The sequence below is a fragment of the Nuphar pumila genome, chromosome 8 (assembly GCF_984573655.1).
Source record: "Nuphar pumila chromosome 8, dmNupPumi1.hap1.1, whole genome shotgun sequence".
Lineage (NCBI taxonomy): Eukaryota > Viridiplantae > Streptophyta > Magnoliopsida > Nymphaeales > Nymphaeaceae > Nuphar > Nuphar pumila.
The window spans coordinates 2873847-2893865 of NC_143256.1; the positions used below are offsets into that span (position 1 = coordinate 2873847).

Below are 20019 nucleotides of genomic sequence, written 5' to 3' on the forward strand. Positions count from 1 at the left end.
GTAAAATGGTCATTTCACTCTTTCACACATATTTGAATATGCCTTTTTTTTCTTCCTTTTTCTTTTTCTTTTGTTCATTTTAAGGTTAGAGGGGCCCACCATATAGGCGCTGGACCCTCCAATGATCACAAATGTGATCGTTGGGGGGGGGCTCCAACGACTATATGGAACCCCTCCTTGGGTTACTTTTTGCCTATAAATAATGGGGTCTTTCCCTTGTAATTTAATCCTTTTGTAAGAGATTCTCTCATTCATTAATAAAGAGATTTATTATTTTTTCATGCCTTTGTACATGTATGCTCCTTTGTGAGTGTTCATCTTGCCTTTGTGCACATATCTATTCAACACGGGTGCGGGTGCGACACGGGTGCGGCTCAATTTCAAAAAATTTGGACACGGGTATATATATATATATATGTATATATATATGTATATATATATATATATTTAAAAAAATATATCTAAGACCAAGACTGTGCTTGGTAAAGACTGTGCATAGCACAGTCTTGGTAAAGACTGTGCTGAGCATAGTGTGGTAAAGACTGTGCAGAGCATAATCTGGTGAAGACTGTGCTCAGCACAGTCTGGGTTCTAAAAGTATATATATTTTTAAAAAAATATATAAAAGATAATTTTTTTAGTTTTTATACATTTTTTGTCCTAAAAATGGACAAAAATAGACTCGGTCAAAGTTGACCGAATCCAAAAAGTGGACGGACTCGGCCTCGACTTGTTGACCGAGTCCGAGTCGAGTCCGAAGCCGCACTCGTGTCCGCACCCGTGTCGGGGCGTGTCGACTCGGGTGCGGCGCCTCCTTAGCCGAGTCCGTGTGACATAGGCACATATTGATCCATTGTGAATCTAGTGCCTTTGTGCACATAGCTCTAGTGTTGGAAGATATTTTTACACATGGATCATGGTGGAGTTGCATGCTTGTCCTTACTATCTTTGTGGAAAGCGTATTACAACTTTACTGTAACACTTGAGAATTTTCAATAATTTTTTAAGAAATAAAGATGAAATTCATGTTTTAAATTTTGTTGAATTTCAATTTGGGTTTGGATAATTACAATTCTAATATTTGAATCTTAAATCGGATATTCGCATTTTAGTATCTGGATCTAAAAATGGACCCTGGATTGAAAGTAGAATCCATAGGGTGAGACACCCCTTTGAGGTGGGCCCTTGGTTCTTGGAGTCCAAAATAAGACTCAACCGAGGCCAAGTCAATCCAAGGGGAGGACGTCTCCACCTACTTTCCTTTTTCCTTGGTTTAGTTAAATTGTTTAATTGCTTCCTTAATTAATTAGGAAACCTAGTTAGCTAAGTTTCTTTAATTGCTTCCTTATTGCATTAGGAATCCTAATTAGCTAGGATTCATAAATTGATCTTTAATTTTGAATGAAATTCAAATTAGCTAAGACTAATTGGAATTTCCTAATTGAATTATGAGACTTCATGAGGAAGGTTATATAAAGGAGAGGCCTTCCTCCTTCCTCCCGCACACCCCTCTCTCTTTCCTTATTTTTATTTCTCTCATGCCCCTCCCTATCTCTCTCTCTTTTCCCTTTTCTTTCATAAGAGGAATATTCATTAATAATTATGAATTTATTGGTTCCAGCTTTGAAAATCAATATCACAATAATACGTGGTCATGGATTTGGAGGTAGAGATTGTGGAGGATATGAAGCATTTGGGCATAATAATGCAAGCCGAGGTTTATTGTCAACCTTAGTGTAGGAGACAAATGAAAATGTATGACATTCTTATGGGCATGTTAAGGGAAATAATAAAAGTTTCCACGTTCAACATATACCTCTGTTTTTTCTTCATTAGCTAAAAATAAAGTAGAATCAGGTGGTTTTACATGGTGAAGTTGCTGCTCTCATGCTTTGGTATGAAAATCTTGGTATCACTTTGCCCTCAAAGTGGTAAATAAATAATGTAGTAGCAAATCATGTGATAAGAGATCTAGGTTTGTTCTCTTCCTTTGTTTCATATAAAGGTCATGGCTCAATGGTTGCTAGAAATGGCACTATTCATTACACTACACATGCTGGTGTTGTAAGTCTATGTTGTCCTGAAGATCTCATTGTCATTATAAATGTCTTCTTGGTTCACAACTTTCATGAAGACCTTATTCAGACTTTCAAATGTTTAGAGGAAATTTGTATCATTCTTTATATTTTGAACATGTTTTCTCGGGGGACTGATCAAGAGGAGCCACATGCTCTAAAGATTTCCATCGTGGAGAGCTGTATGCAATAGAAGATTGTGAAGTAAAGCTTTAGACCCTTGTTTCTTCAGGAGTTAATAATGATGTAGATGTTTAACATCTTAGATTGGGAGATTGTAATATAGTGTCTTTGTTAGCTGTATGCAATAGAAGATTGCGGAGTAAAGCTTCAGATCCTTGTTTCTTCAGGAGCTAATAATGATGTAGATGTTTAACATCATAGATTAGGAGATTGTAATAGAGAGTCTTTGTTAGCTTTATGTACTAAGGGATTAAGTCCCAAACTCTTTAATTTATGTGATAAAATTTTGTATTATCGTTTTCAAATTGGAAGCCATTTTCATTTGCCTTTTGTTAAGAGGAACAAAACAGTTTCTTCTCATTTCAAGTGAAATTTATGCTGCCATGTGGGACCCAGCTCCTGTATCATCTGTATCAGGATGTCATTACTATGTAGTGTTTCTTGACAACTATTTAAGATTTTAAGGTTTACTTGGATATTTTTCCTGAAAAATAAATTCCAAGTGCTTGAGACCTTTAAGAATTTTAAAACTTTTACAGAAAAGCAGCATGAAGAAAAGATTATTGTTTCTTTGAGGGAAAGGAATATTCATTGCACACGTTCTAAAATTATCTAATGCAAAATGGGATAGAGCAGCAAGTTTCTTGCCCTAGTTTCCATAGCAAATTATAGTGGCAGAGATGAAACCTATGTCACATGGGTGTGGGTACGGGTACGAGTACGACACGGGTGCGGAGCAATTTCAAAAACTTTGGACATGGGGACACGGCTATATATATATAACAATAATAAGATTGTAAATTTTAAAGTAATAAGTTGACCGGTCAAAGTTGACAAAAAATATATATATATATATAACAATAATAACAATAAAAAAAAATATATATATAACAATAATAACAATAAAAAAAAAAAAATATATATATATATATATATATATATATATATATATATATATATATAACAATCATAAATGGACAAAAATAGACTCAGTCAAAGTTGACGAAGTCCAAAATGTGGACGGACTCGGCCCTGGTGCATTGACCGAGTCTGACACTTCGTTGACCATGTCCACCCCGTGTCCGAAGCCGCACCCGTGTTGACGTGGGTGCGTCGACCTTTTAGCCGAGTCCGTGTGACTTAGGATGAAACATATGCATGTCTTTGAATTGGGAGTTGCACCCATGTACACTAGTGGACTGCCAAAATGTCTTTGGATAGAAGCATTTCATATAGTTTTATACCTTATAAATCAGTGGCCTACTAATGTACTTAATGGAAAAGCACCATATGGAATTATGGCATTCAAGAGCTAGATTATTCAATTTTAAGAAGTTTGGGTTGTTGATGTTATATCCATATTGTTGAAAGCTATGTCACATAGGTGCGGGTGCGGGTACGGTGCGGATGCGGTATATATCTATATCTATATATATATATATATTAACAGTTTTAAGTTAAACACTACAAGTATGTGTGTGCATTTATATATATATATATATATATATATATATATATATATAATATAGATAAAAATGGACTTGATTAGGGTTAACTTAATCTACTTTTGGATAGAAATGGACCTCCGTGTGGTTGAGTTCACCTAACACAAAGGAAGCTGTGTGTCGCACCCGCCTGGGTGCGGGTGCGGTGCCCTGTTAGAAGAGTCCATGTGACATAGGTTGAAATCAAGTGAAGGAAATTAGATCCTGAATCAGGGCTCTGTATAGTTGTTTTGCATCCTAAAAAATGTAAAGGATACAGGTGCTGTTCCCCTAGACTCGAGAGAGTACCACCCTCGAGCCATGTGGCCCATGTCACACCTCCTTCAAAGATATTTGATGCAAAACAGGTATAGAAGATAAGTTCTATATGCTTACGATCAGATTAGGAGGGACAACCTTTATATATTCATCTAAATGAGTTTCATATTTAGAGAAAAAGAAAATCCTGAAGTTGGACATGTACTTAGTACCCAAGATAGGGGTTTGAATTTTTATGAGGATTATGCCTTCTCAGACTCGGCAAAAGAAAGGAACTTGACTTGCCTCCCAATATAGCAGAAAAGGATGAAATAAGATTGCTAGTGTATAGTGTTAAAATATATGTAATATATATATATATATAAATATATTTGTCATTCACTACCCGATAAGGGGTAGTTCTGTAAACTCGCCCAATAGGGGCATTTTAGTCTTTTTCTTTTTCTATTTTTTTCCTTTTACCTTTTTCTATTTTTGTCCATTTCTTTTTGTCTTTTTTATTTTATTTTTCTTTTTGTGCATTTAATGCACAGCCATTGGGGGCCCCAACAAAGAGTCATTGGGCCCCCAACGGTCACAATTGTGACCGTTGGGAGCCCAACGACTCCTTGTTGGGACTCCCAATGGTCCCTCTCTCTTGCTTTTCTCTAACTCTCCCTCACTCCTCTCTTGCCTATAAATAAGTGGGGTCTCCCCCTTTGTATTGTGTGGCTTCTTCAAGCCCTTTAGTGCATTTATAAGATTTTATGCTTTCTAGCCATTATTGGCTTTTGTGTATGTCCTCTTTTGGACTTGTTCTTTGATTTCTATGTGTGAATGTCCATTGTAGGACATACATTTCTTTTCCGCATATTTCATTACATGGTATCAGAGCCTTGGTTGTGCTCTTGATTCATATAGCTAGTTGTCTAGCTTTCTCTCTCTCTTTGTTTGTGCTCTTGATTCATATTTCTCTCTTTGTGTGGCTTCTTCAAGCCCTTTAGTGCATTTATAAGATTTTATGCTTTCTAGCCATTATTGGCTTTTGTGTATGTCCTCTTTTGGACTTGTTCTTTGATTTCTATGTGTGAATGTCCATTGTAGGACATACATTTCTTTTCCGCATATTTCATTACATGGTATCAGAGCCTTGGTTGTGCTCTTGATTCATATAGCTAGTTGTCTAGCTTTCTCTCTCTCTTTGTTTGTCCTCCATTCTTGACTATATAATGGAAGGAGAACAAAAGATTGATCTCTCCTTCAAGCTTAATGGTACGAACTACATGATGTGGGCCGCCGCCATGGAAAACAACCTCAAAGGTAAAAAGCTTTGGGGATATGTGATGGGAACCATTAGGGAACCTCAACTTCAACTTACGAAAATTGATGGTGATCAAGAAAAGGCTCTAGAAGGAAGTGCTCGCATGAAGGCTATTGAAGATCACCAATCCAAGGTAGAAGATTGGGAAAGTAAGCATGCAAAAATTCTTGCATGGTTCATGAACAACGTGGAGCTAAAGATTTGCGCCAACATTGCTAAATTCTGCCTAGCAAATGAAGCATGGTTCTTTATGAAAGGTATGTATACCCAAAAAGACCTTGCTCGTCAATTCTTTATCCAAGAAAAAATTCGTACCATTAAGCAAGGTGAAATGAGTGTAAGAGATTACTATAGCACTCTTGGACCTTTATGGGATGAGCTATCCCTTCTTGAACCCAAATGGGTATCAAGTGAAGATGTTGAAATGAGAAGAGAACAAATGGAGAAAGAACACTTTTTCCAATTTTTACATAGGCTTAGGCCCGAATATGAGTAAGTTAGGTCCTCCCACCTTCATAGATCAAAACCACTTCCATTGGAAGATGCCATAGCCGAAATATGCCAAGAAGAAACACGTCTTGGCATGATTAAAGGAGGAGATGAAGTTCTTGCCGTGTCTAGACCCGGCAATCATATGAAAGCATATAAGCCTCCACACTTTGGGAGGCAAAATAACTATAATGGCAATTATAGGAAAGCTATTTGCCATCATTGTCAAGAACCGGGTCATATAAGACCTAATTGTCCAAAGATAAATGAGTCTCCAAAAGGTAAAGTTGCTACTATTGAAGAAGTTCCCCAAAAGAAGGAGGAGCCAATGAAAGGGAAAGAGTCCTTCTCCCTAGCTCAACTATCCGAAGCACTTCAAATTCTACTCAAATCGCCGTCAACTTCGGGAGCCGCCATTGCCTCTTCTTCTCCTCCAGGTACGCCTTCTTGGATTCTTGATTCTGGAGCATCTTTTCATATGACCCCTATCGAAAATGGACTATCCAATGTATGTAGCAACTCCAAAAACTCTTTTGTCTCCACCGCCGATGGTACCTCTTTACAAGTTAAAAGTTTTAGAACCTTAGATTTTTCGAAAGATTTTTTTGTGCCAAATGTAAGAGTAGTACCTCAACTTAATTTAAATCTTTTATCTGTCTCTCAAATATGTGATCATGGATGTGAAATCTCCTTCTCAACCAAGGATTGCTTTATACAGGATCTCCAGTCCGGGAAGCGGATTGGGCAAGGCCATAGGAGGGGAGATCTCTACTACATGACCAATTTGAAACTTCTCACTAACTCTTTTTGTAATCATGTCCAAGATAAAAATATAGAAACTTGGCATCAAAGACTTGGACATCCAAGCTTCTCAAAAATGTACTCCTTTCCCTTTGGAAAGAAATTTTGTAATGAAAAACATTTTGTTTGCAAGAGTTGTATTTTTGGAAAAATGAAATCCACCCCCTTTCCAAAGAGAACATTTGTGTCAAAAAGACCCTTTGAATTAATTCATTCAGATGTTTGGGGTCCTTCACCGGTCATATCAAAAGGAGGATACTCATATTATGTTACTTTCATTGATGATTTCACTCGATATGTGTGGATCTATTTTCTCAACTTAAAATCCGAAGTTTTTAACTTTTTTAAAAAATTTCATATGATTGTCAAAAATCATTTTTCAACTAATATCTCCATTCTTCGATCCGATTCCGGTGGAGAATATCTATCAAATGAATTCCAAGAATATTTGGAAATCAATGGAATTTGTCATCAAAGGTCATGTCCTAGGACTCCCCAACAAAACGGTCTAGCCGAAAGAAAGCATAGACACATTTTGGAAACCACTAGGACTCTTCTCATTTCCAAAGAAATTCCTAAATGCTATTGGGCCGAAGCCGCCTTAACCTCCACTTATTTGATAAATAGAATGATATCCTCATCCCTTCAAAATATATCTCCATATGAAAAACTTTTTGAAAGAACACCCGATTTTAATAGGTTAAGAATTTTTGGGTGTAAGTGTTTTGTCCTTACACATAAAAGAGATAAGTTATCTCCTAAAGCTATCGAATGCGTATTCTTAGGATACGGAGAAAATAAAAAAGGTTTTAGGTGCTTCGATCCCAAAAGCAACACACTATATGTATCCAAAGATGTTACCTTTTTGGAAAATGAAAACGGCTTTGAGAAAAATAAAGATATTGATGAAAGCGAATATGCTTTCTTATTTGATCTTCTCTCTCAAGAAGATGTGACTCCTCACCTAGAGGATGTTCCCAATGATTTAGAGGATACTCCTCTTAGTAATGATGAAATTGAAAGTAATGATGTTGAAAATAGGTCAATTCAAACCTATGCTAGGCGTGGTCAAGAAATTCCCATAAGTGCCTTAGAAAAATATTCTCAAAATTCCAACATAGAAGAAACCTCTTTAAGGAGATCTAGCCGAATCTCCAACCCTCCTAATAGGTTTGTTTCCTATGAATCCCTAACACCTAAATATAGGGCATGTCTAATTGCATTACACTGTTATCATGAACCATCACACTATAATGAAGCCAAAAACATTCCTCAATGGGTTGAAGCCATGAAACTAGAACTTAGTGCCCTTGAAAAAGCTAAAACTTGGGAAATAACTTCATTACCCACTGGAAAGAAGTCTATTGGGTGTAGATGGGTCTTCAAAATTAAAACTAAAAGTGATGGGTCATTAGAACGTTATAAAGCTAGGTTGGTAGCCAAAGGATATGCTCAAGAGTACGGAATAGACTATGAGGAAACCTTTGCTCCCATAGCTAGAATGACTAGTGTTAGGACTCTTATTGCGGTTGCATCCATTAAAAAATGGCCTATCTATCAATTGGATGTTAAGAACGCATTTCTTAATGGCGAACTAAGTGAAGAGGTCTATATGGATCCTCCACCAGGAGTATCCATTGGTGAAAACAAAGTTCTTAAACTAAAAAAGGCACTATATGGGTTAAAACAAGCTCCAAAAGCTTGGCATGACAGATTTAGCAATGTGATGACTAGCTTAAATTTTCGTTCATGTTATACTGACACTGCGTTATTTGTGAAAAGTGCAGGGTCTTCTGTAGTTATTTTACTACTATATGTTGATGATATGATCATCACTGGAAGTGATGAGCAAGGAATCCATGATATTAAGAAAATTTTAAAAGAAAATTTTGACATGTCTGACCTTGGTTTCTTAAGATATTTTCTAGGTATTGAAGTTGCATATTCACCCCGAGGGTATATTCTCTCTCAGATGAAACTTGCTGCTGACATTTGTGCCAAGTCTGGAATTTCGGATGATAAAAAGACAGAAACCCCTGAGGTTATCAATGCAAAGCTAAGGCTGGAAGATGGGACACTTCTTGAGAATCCTACTCCCTACCGTCAACTCATTGGGTCTCTGACATACTTATCCATCACTCGGCCAGACATAGCTCATGCAGTTCATTCCGTCAGTCAATTTCAACATGCACCTACAACTGTGCATATGAGTGTAGTCTTAAGGATTGTCAGATATATTAAGAACACCATAACTAAGGGAGTTTTTCTTTCCTCTTCATCATCACTTGATTTAATTGCCTATACAGATGCTGATTGGAGAGGAAATCCCAATGATAGAGTCTCAACCACTGGCTTTTGTGTTTTCTTAGGTGACTATGATTTCTTGGAGATGCAAGAAGCAGCATAAAGTATCATTGTCCTCAACTGAAGCGGAATATCGTGCAATGGCCACTACAACCATGGAGCTTGTGTGGCTTAGGAGTCTCCTCTGTGATATGGGCATCGTCATCTCAACTCCTTCGAAGATGTGTTGCGATAACAAGAGTGCTATCTATATTGCAAGCAACCACACCTTCCATGAGCGTACTAAACATATTGAGATGGATTGCTATTATGTTCGAGATGAATACCTAAAAGGAACCATTACACTGCCCTACGTCACATCCGAGTACCAGTTGGCGAACTTCTTCACCAAAGCTCTTGCTGCTCCTCGCTTCATGTTTCTTCTCAACAAGCTTTTCGTTGTATCCCCGTAAAGCTTGAGGGAGGGTGTTAAAATATATGTAATATATATTTATATATATATATCTATATATATATAAATATATTTGTCATTCACTACCCAATAAGGGGTAGTTCTGTAAACTCGCCCAATAGGGGCATTTTAGTCTTTTTCTTTTTCTATTTTTTTCCTTTTACCTTTTTCTATTTTTTTCCATTTCTTTTTGTCTTTTTTTTTATTTTTCTTTTTGTGCATTTAATGCACAGCCATTGGGGGCCCCAACAAAGAGTCGTTGGGCCCCCAACGACTCCTTGTTGGGACTCCCAATGGTCCCTCTCTCTTGCTTTTCTCTAACTCTCCCTCACTCCTCTCTTGCCTATAAATAAGTGGGGTTTCCCCCTTTGTATTGTGTGGCTTCTTCAAGCCCTTTAGTGCATTTATAAGATTTTATGCTTTCTAGCCATTATTGGATTTTGTGTATGTCCTCTTTTGGACTTGTTCTTTGATTTCTATGTGTGAATGTCCATTGTAGGACATACATTTCTTTTCCGCATATTTCATTACAAAGATCAAAGCAAACAATTTTGCTTGAGTTAATTCAAATGCTGCTTTCTATTTGTATTATGCATGTTCCTTGTTATGGTAGCATTATATTGTTAACAACAGCTTCTACTTCAGGGATATCTCAATGTTCATGCTGCTTTTCTGACATGCCTTAGGGATTGCCTTGTGTTTTGGTAGCTGTTATATTCTTGTTCTTAAGGGTTTTACAACATCTGGGCCAAGCCAAATACCAGGCTGGGGCTCACTTGAGATCAAACAACCATTCCTGAGCTTGGCTTGGTCAGAGTTGGGCAAAGCTGATTCTTAGCTCAACTGAGCTTGGGCCATGCATAGTGAATCATGTTTTCTAAAAGGTTAATTGTTCATGTCATTTAGAATTGAAGTGGGAAAAAGAATTCAAATGAGCGTCCTTACTGGCGAGGGCACAAAGGTGTACCAAGGCTATCATTTTTATTTTGTGAAATGTTACCCTGCACATTTACTAAATAAACTTCAAGTTCTGACTCAAACGGCTCAATTTGTTTATTTCTATTATTATATTCTATGTTATCATTTATTTGAGCTCTAACTTCTGAATTTGGATGTACATCATGTGTTTATGAGAAAATTTCTGACTCATCGAATTTACTTGGTATTAATGATTGCATCTGATTTCTCTATTTAATGTTTTTCTCTGTTAATTGTTTTTTGCTTTGTATTGGATGTCCAGGTTGACTCAGCAGCATGCTTTTGTAGGGTAGATGCAGGCCTGAAAACTGTTGCAGGGGCAAAGAAATTTGTCCCTGGAACAAAGCTTTGCATTCAGCCTGAAATTAAACCATCCATCCATTCATCTAGAAACAGGGGTATTCGAGGTGATCGGAGTAGGGGCCAATCCCCATTGCTGCCAGGCCTCCCTGATGACCTTGCAATAGCATGTTTAATTCGGGTTCCAAGTGTAGAACATAGGAAGCTCCGGCTAGTTTGCAAAAGATGGTATCGTCTCCTTTCCGGAAACTTTTTCTACTCTCTCCGTAAGAGCCTTGGTATGGCTGAGGAATGGATCTATGTAATTAAAAGAGATAAAGATAGAAAAATTTCTTGGCATGCCTTTGATCCAATATACCAGCTGTGGCAGCCACTTCCACCTGTTCCTGGTGAATATTCTGAAGCACTTGGATTTGGTTGTGCCGTTCTAAGTGGCTGCCACTTGTATTTATTTGGTGGTAAGGACCCATTGAAAGGATCTATGAGGCGAGTTATTTTTTACAATGCAAGGACTAATAAGTGGCACCGAGCTCCAGATATGCTGAGGCGACGGCATTTCTTTGGGTCTTGTGTTATAAACAACTGCTTATATGTTGCAGGTGGGGAAAGTGAAGGCGTCCACAGGTCATTAAGATCAGCAGAAATGTATGATCCCAATAAAAATCGATGGTCTTTCATCGCAGATATGAGTACAGCTATGGTTCCATTTATTGGAGTGGTTTATGAGGGGAGGTGGTTCTTGAAAGGGCTTGGCTCTCATCGGCGGGTCATGAGTGAAGTTTATCTTCCAGAAAGCAACAGCTGGTACCCAGTTTATGATGGCATGGTGGCTGGCTGGCGAAATCCATCTGTCTCCTTGAATGGGCAGCTTTATGCATTGGACTGCAGGGATGGCTGCAAGCTGAGAGTGTATGATGGAGCAACTGATTCTTGGAGTAACCATATAGATAGCAAATTGCACCTGGGAAATTCTCAAGCCTTGGAGGCAGCTGCTCTTGTTCCTCTCAATGGGAAGCTTTGTATAATCCGCAACAACATGAGCATCAGTCTGGTTGATGTGTCCAAGTCGAATGAGATAAGCATGGATCAGCTTTGGGAGACAATTGCTGGTAAAGGACACTTCAAGTCGTTTGTCACGAACCTCTGGTCGAGTATTGCTGGAAGGGGCCGTCTGAAAAGTCACATTGTTCACTGTCAGGTGCTTCAAACATAAGGCTAGACATTTCAGCTGGCGCATGCTAGTGATGCTGATAGAGTGCTCACAGAGTACATGACAGACCATGCACTTTTCCTCTAAGAAGCTTGTTTCAGATCTGGTACTTCTCTGTATTCTTGCTATACAAATTAACCGTCTGGTGCTGTTTTAGTGTTAGTTGTCAGGTGTATCTGTTTTGATACAAAAGATGCCATTGGCATAACCTATTGGCTTCTCTCACTTAAGACAACAAAGATGCCCGTCACATTTCTTTGTTCAGTGCTGTTGGCATATTCTGACTCCCATGACCATAAATCGCTGTTTGAAGACTTGAAAGTATTAGCCATGGTGAGCTTATTCTAATAGATACACCTGAGATGAAGCACTTTGAGAACGATGATTTTACCAGCAATCTCACTTGCAGATTGGGAGGAGCTCTGCCGAACTGGAGATATGATTAGAATGGATAACCATGCAGATTTTTGCATGTTAAGTTTGCCTGAGAAGAAAAAAAGCGTTTTGAATTTTTCATTAGATAAAATGGTAAAAGATGCTATCCTTCCAATCTTTGCCATCAGAGGCTATTGAAATAACATCCCTTTGTGCTTCATATTTCCTGGTTTGACATTTGTTAAGCTGTTATTTTAGGTTCAGAGCTAATTATATTAAATTAGGTCATCTTTTGGCTGCTATAGAAGGACAATGCATAATCCATTTGGTGGTTCATTTCCTTTCCTGACATATTTCCTATATATTTGATCTGCCATGTCAGTGTTTGCCTGATTATGAGATTTGGTATAACTGCACATTCCATTAGGTTAAGTTCTCTGAAACAATTAGGGTTGTAATTGGGTCGGGTATAACCCGATTCGAACTGGTGTCCTAAACCGATTACACCCATATTTGTAGACCCATGGGTTTGGATCGGGTCCAAAATATAGACCTGTAAAGAAAATGAGTCGGACCTGGTTTTCACACCCAACCCATACGGTTCCACAAATTGTAAAACTGAACTGACCGGAACCAGAACTGGCAATTACTCGTACCTATTTCATACTGGAACCAATCAATCTACTTGTTGGGCTCCACCTTGACAGGCTGTTCAACAGAAGGAGGGTGATCAGGTGCAGCGGGCATTTGTGCAATGTGATTGCTACAACGCTCCAAAATTTTTAACCTAAAAATTTGTTATTTTTGTTTTTTAATAGAAGTATGATGCACCTCAAAAGAGAGAATCGTTAAACAACGGAAAGTTGTTTTGAAATAGGTTCGACAATTCTGGATGAGTTTGATCCATTTTTTTAGGAGTTGGATCAAGATCCATATCATATAGAATTTCTCATGGGGAAAACAAGACTCTTGTGCATTTAAAGATTAAAATTTTACACCTATCTAACAATGATGATAAAATAAAGCAATTTCGTGACCAATGTATAAATTTAAAAAAGTTTCAAAAAATATGTAGACTCAGATTTCAGTCTAATTGAAATCTCAACATTCTTAGGATCACAAAAACAGTAGAGCCTTGATTCAACGGTCTTGCCACCATGTCGTGCCATTGCACATCAATCGTCACCTGCATCTCCATAAAATAGGGTTAAGCTCTTTTGATCAGATACACTAAAATAACACAATCATAAAGATTCATGAGTTAGAACAATCATCTCATTCATGATATTGTAATTTAACAAAAAGCATTCATAGTTTAGCAACATATCTATGATACGGTAATAATGTACATTTGCATCAATCATACAATTCATCAATCATGTACTTGTGATACGACTACACGAGATGAATATCAACAAAGATAACAATTCTCAAACCGTAATTTTTTTTTTCATCTTGATTACTTGACTCATGATACTCGAGTTCTCACTGAATCAGCAATGCTACTTCAGTGTAATATTTTTCTGAAGAGTCAACTTGATAGGGGTTTCAAATGAAAGGCCTGTGATCGAGAAAATTTTGTAATGATAACTATAACTAAAAATTGGATGCATTCAACACTACTGCAGTAGATGGGGTAATCACCTAGGACACATTTGAAAAACCTGACCTCCCTAACTCCGAGTGATTGGAGATCAATGGGACATCTCGCTTCCAAAACAAAGTGACACCATAGGTAAACCTACATGCCCAACATCACTCGAGGTTGTACCATCTACCTCTCCAAGTAGATTTGTGAAAAAAACTGGTAACAAACATTTTTCAGGGAATACCCAAAATTGTGAAAATCCAATAACATAAATCCTTTTCAAGGAATACTCAGAAATTCACAATTAAGGTTAGGTGTGGAATTAACATTTATTATATTTTGCACCTCATTCTATGAGGCCAATCAAGGCTCATAAGCCCAGTTACCGATTCCGGGCACAATCACAACACCATGTGCACCCAATCAATTCCCACATGCTCAAGCAGTTTTAGTATAAGTATTTCTTCAACATAGGCGACTCCTTTCCAAGAGTGGATATGTATCATGACACTTCCTCACCTGCCTCATGGGTTCTTAATAGATCTCAGCTTGCTCAGGAGCTAAAGATATGTAAAACAATGCTCACATGAAACATATATCAAGTGTGACATTCAGAATATCCACAGAATTGTTCTTATCTCACCGTAAAGGTTCCGTGAACCATTCACTCAACTTAAGCAAGATAATGAAAATATGTATTTTATCAATATGACTTTCAACAAATGCTCTTTTCATTCGTAACATCATTATCAAGCTAAAAAACATAAGAAAACTAAACACATGCTCACATATGTTATCTCAAACATTCATAAACATTTAATTGCATGTGTACACCTTCTCGAGGTATAGGCGCGCGCGTACACACACATATATATATCAGGAATTTCTGAGTTTGCACCATATATACATATTTGCACGTATACTCTTGTAAATCGGAGTTCATGAATTCATAGGCAATGCTTTTCTCAATGGGGAAAGCCTTTTCTTTCAAACCTATACTTGGACTGATATAGTCATCATAACTGATCTGATTTCAACAACAATTTTTTTTTGAACATGAACCCGATCAGATTTCAATGCTTCACCCGTTAGGTGTCTCGAATAACAATTGATCCGAAATATATACATATATTATAATTTGTTTTTACCAAGGTCATAAACCTGATTTGATTTACAAAGTATGTATATTTGATATGGTTTTAAAGGCCAAATCCTTTTGTTCTAACTAATTTTAAACAAAGGCAAATCTCTCCTTTTCTTCTATTATATATATATATATATATATATATATATATATATATATATATATATATATATATATATATATATATATATATATATATATATATATATATATATATATATATTGTAGCGATATATCGCCTGGTCAGTCCCCAACGGCTGATCAGGTATGTCTATAATTTTTTTTTTTATCTGCCCCTGATCAGGTTTATCAAGAATGATCAGGGGTACACAGAAAATCATTTTTTTTGAAAATCATTTTTTTTGACAGGGCAGAACTGTCCATGCCCCATCGTCCAGACCTGGTCTGTGCCCCACCAGACTCGGACTGTGGGTCTGGTTGCCAGGGTACAGATGCTGCCCAGGTCAGACCGTAGGTCTGACCTGCCACATGTCCAGACCTTGGTCTGATCCGACTGGACTCGGGCCAGGGTCAGAGACAAGGTAGTCTTTCTTTTTTTAAACAAAAAATAGATTTTGATTTCAAGTAGTTGCACTTCTCATCTTGAATTGAAAAATAAATTTTTTTTTGGGCAGGGCAGAACTGCACCTAAGCAGTCTGCGTATGAACGCAGCCTGCATAAGGTGCAGCCATGCTGCATATATTTTTATAACACGAATTATATACGAATTTGCGTAAGGTGCTGCTGCCAAGACGCCATCCACTGTCCAGGCCAGGGTCTGAACTCAGACCATGGTCTGATCACACGGCACTTAGAGAAGAAAAAAAAAAAACAGTTTTCAAAGCACATCAATATTCCACACGTGGCTGAACAAGAAAAAAGACACGATGAACTTAGGTTAAAATGTCATTGAGAGGTAAACCAGCATCAACGTGATTTCAAGAGATGTCAAAAAATATATATATAAAAGGAACCATGACCGACCTTAAGAAAGTCTTCACATTAGACCTCAACTTTTTTAATTGTTTTGAAAGAAATGAAAACAATTGCAACCTACTCAAAACGTTGAAGTAACCATGGCATGATTGAGGGCATAATAACATGCTAAAAAAAACAAAGCACAACGTGATAACATTTAAAATATTTAAAACTCAGCATTAATCTAAGTAATAACATGCTTGAACGAAAAACCAAACATGGCATGTATACAATGTAAATACACTCAAGTCATCAGACGTGTAAACCAGTTTTTTTTTTTTAAACTTTGTTAGATGTTTGTTCTAGAAAAATTTAAGAGCAAACCGTATGAGAGTGGCATTGAAACTAAACTTAATTTTTCTTTCAAAAAAAAAAAATGATCAAATCCCTTCCTCAACTCGTGTAGAGAGAAGTTGGTAAGTCTCTTCCTATATGATTCTTGGTGGGAGGGTGTTGTGTGTTCTCCCCCGAAGATGCACTGTTTGCTACGGTGCGTGTTCGGGGTCCGAATGAGTGCCACATATATAAGCATGTGGGGCTCATATTCCCGTGTGTGTCGACATCACTTAGCATCAGAATCTGGTGCGGTTGCAAAGACTTAAGTACCCTTTCCTGCTATTCTAAACATGAAACGATGGTTCAAGAAAAGGACAAAAATGTCTTCCATTCAAAAAAAGGGAAACGACGGTTCGAGAAAAGGACAAAAATGTTCTGCATCCAAAAAGTTAAGGATGATGTTAACTCTTCAAAGTCCAAACGTTCCGTTTTCGCCCCAAGCAGTAAACTTTTACATCATTTGTTGTAACAGGAGCTCCCTTTGACGATGCACCTTTTGCCGTCGTCTACTGCCACCGGAGCAGCCTTTGCCGTCGTCTCAAGTCCAGGTTTTCACCTTGGTTTTTAGCTTGTGTTACAACACATTGCCGCCTTCTCGTTCCTGCCTTGTGTTACAAAACATTCCCGGGTTTGCGATCGACTGGTTCGATCATTGGTGGGCATCATAGGGGCATTTGTCGGCCATCTCTTTTTACCGTTTTCTCTTCTTTTTTTTTGTCGTTAGGCAGTATGGAAGAAAGCAATGATGCACAAACATTCCAACAAGTGCCATTAAGGCATCTGAGTACCTTTCCATGTCATCATGCTATTGTTCAAGAACGTATGTCATCGTGAGTGCCATTAAAGCGTTGTTTTGTTATTGCAGGTGGATTTTGTCCTTTCGACGATTAGAAACTTAACGACATTTGTAAGACGCTGAGACCTATTGACAAGAATGCTTGTTTACAGATGCGAGGAAATGCCTCTACCCCATCCAGTATCGTCCATTCACTCAGTATATGCAATGTATCGTAAATCGCGGTTGTAGTAACATACTACTGATTTGTGAGATATTATTTTGTTTGTTAATATTGATTTGTAAACTATTATGCTGAATTTTTGTATCGATTTAAAATATATTTTGCGATATGTATATTGATTTGTAAGATATTATGTGTTTTGTAGTGTCAATTTGTAAGCTATTATGCTGAATTACCGTATCGATTTGTAATATATTATGCGATATGTATATCGATTTGTAAGATAGTATACATTTTCTAGTATCAATTTATAAGATATTTATAGAAAATTTTTTAAAACGTGTGTGCGGGAATATATTGATGTGTGCTTGCGGTGGCGATTTTCGTATTCAAATTGCTGTTCATTTAGTGATTTCTATTGAAATCGTTTCACAGTGTCGTAGATATAATAAAATTGTTGTCACGTGAACCACTATCATCAACACACTTATACGGAAAATCATTTCTTTTATTAGCATGGTAAATAACAACTCAATGCATAGTATAAGAAAATAACAAATCACTGTTGCCTTTATACTGTGATTCATTCAATCATTTTTTTGACTTGCTTAACCTTATCGGTATTCGTTGTTATATGCATCTTGAATAAATCGTAGTAAATGTATGTGCTGGCTAACACAAATTGATATATTGCTTATAACAGTGGTGAGTTTATCATCTGATTGTAATGAAGATGATATATCTCAATAATTGGAAAGTTATGGAGAAGTGAACATCTGTACTAATGACGCACCTGAAGAATTGAACATGTGCACTAATGATGCACATGATAAGAAGGGTGCAGACATTAGATTTACTCTTGACTTGAATGTTCCAGCAGAAGAAATATAATTCGATAATGAGGTAGACGATCGTGACACTACACTTGATAAAGGTGCAGGCACTGGGAATGTACATGATAGTACACCTGACTCTCTTCTCGTAGAAGGAATGCAGTTTAATAATGAGAAAGCTGCATATAAAATTTACAATGATTATGGCTTAAAATTTGGCTTCAGTGTTAGAAGGTATTCTTGGTCAAAAAATGCACAGGGTGTCGTGGTGAGAAAGACATATGTTTGTTCTAAGGAAGGTTGGAAGAAGTCAAGTGAAAATCCAACAAGGAGCAATCCAGATTCAAGATGTGGATGTCCAGCGAGAATGGTGTTAAGAAGACTTCTGAATGAGAAATATGTAGTTTGTACTTTAATCAATGATCATAACCATGATTTATCTATTTCATTTATGACTTCTATGTTAAGGTCACATCGTAAAGTAACTGAAGCGCGTGCTACAATTGCTGAAATAGTTGATAGCGCTGGCATTGCACCAAGAAAGACATATAATTTGTGCATGCACATAGATGGTGGTTGCGAGAATGTGTCATTCACACCTATGGATCTAAGAAACCACTTGAGAAGGAAGATGATAAATAACATGAAGAATGAAGAAATATGTTCGTTGGTTGATTACTTACAAAAGAAATCAAGCATTAACTCTGGTTTCTTTAATGCAATGCAACTGGATAAAGATGGATATGCTGTGAATATGTTTTGGGCAGATTCAAAGTCAAGAGTAGATTATGAATGCTTCAATGATGTGCTTGTTTTTTATACGATAGTGAAGATTAATACTGAATAGTGGCCATTTGCACAGTTTGTCAGAGTGAACCATCACTCACAAAGTTGTATATTAGGCGACACTTTTTTGTATGACCAGACCAAGGAAACTCTTGAGTGGTTGTTCAAAGTATTTATACAGGCAATGAATGAGAAGCACCTTAAAGTTGTAATTACAGATGATGATCATGCAATTGCAACTGCAGTGTCTCATATATGACCAAATACACATCATCCCATATGTTTGTAATATATCTTTCAAAATGCAGCAAAGAACATTAGACACATATTTAATCAGAAGATAGAGTTTGATAAAAAGTTTACAAGGTGTGTACTTGAGAGCGTAGACGAGGACACTTTTATGTCTGATTAGGAGGAAATGATCCAGATGTACGACCTTGAAGACTGTGTGTGGTTACAAAATTTATATGCATACAAAGAGAAGTGGGCATTGGCATATGGAAGACAATACTTTTGTGCACATATGATAAGTACATAAAGAGCTAAATCTATTCATGTCTTACTGAAGAAAAACTTGTATTCATGTTTAACAATGTTTCACTTTATGGAACAATATGAATTATTTGTAGACAGTTTTAGAAAAAATGAGCTTGAACAGGATGTGAAATACTTCAACACACGCCCTATAACTTTGGGCATAAAAATATTGATGCGACCTTTAGATCTGTATACACTAACTGTATTTGAATGAATTAAGAAGGAGGTTATACAGGTCATAAATTGCAACATAGAAGAACGTATGCAAACCAAAAATATGCATAAATATCATATTGTATGGGAGGGCGAAGAGCATTCAAAAAGGTAAGAAGCACATGTTATGTACAATGTTGATAACAGAACAGTTGAATGTACGTGCAAAATGTATGAATTCAAAGGTGTTTTATGTCATCATGCATTAAAGACACTTAATCAAGAGAAGATATAAGAAATACCTGAGTCATATTTAATGCGAAGATGGAGGAGACAAGCAAAGATTAAACTGCTGGATACAGTTAATGTCAGTCAATCTGGTGGTGATGAGAAGTGCCACATAGCCTCGCGTTAACAACAACTGTGTAGGTCATTTATGCATGTTGCAGATTTGGCATTGAAAAGTGAAGAAGCC

At 37.1% G+C, this 20019-nt stretch overlaps 1 protein-coding gene across 4 annotated transcripts in view; it reads left to right on the forward strand.

The window, feature by feature from the left end:
- The window catches only part of LOC149829447 (F-box/kelch-repeat protein At1g55270-like), a 34846-nt gene extending 22268 nt beyond the window's left edge, over positions 1 to 12578 (forward strand). For 3 of the 4 annotated variants that reach the window (XM_090015538.1, XM_090015537.1, XM_090015535.1), the window contains one exon: positions 10607 to 12578. In XM_090015538.1, the coding sequence (XP_089871664.1) occupies positions 10925 to 11857 (933 nt within the window). In that variant the 5' untranslated portion in view covers positions 10607 to 10924 and the 3' untranslated portion in view covers positions 11858 to 12578. The remainder of the gene's footprint in view (positions 1 to 10606) is intronic. The other variant, XM_090015536.1, reaches the window with a different exon arrangement.
- Positions 12579 to 20019: the final 7441 nt, after the last annotated feature.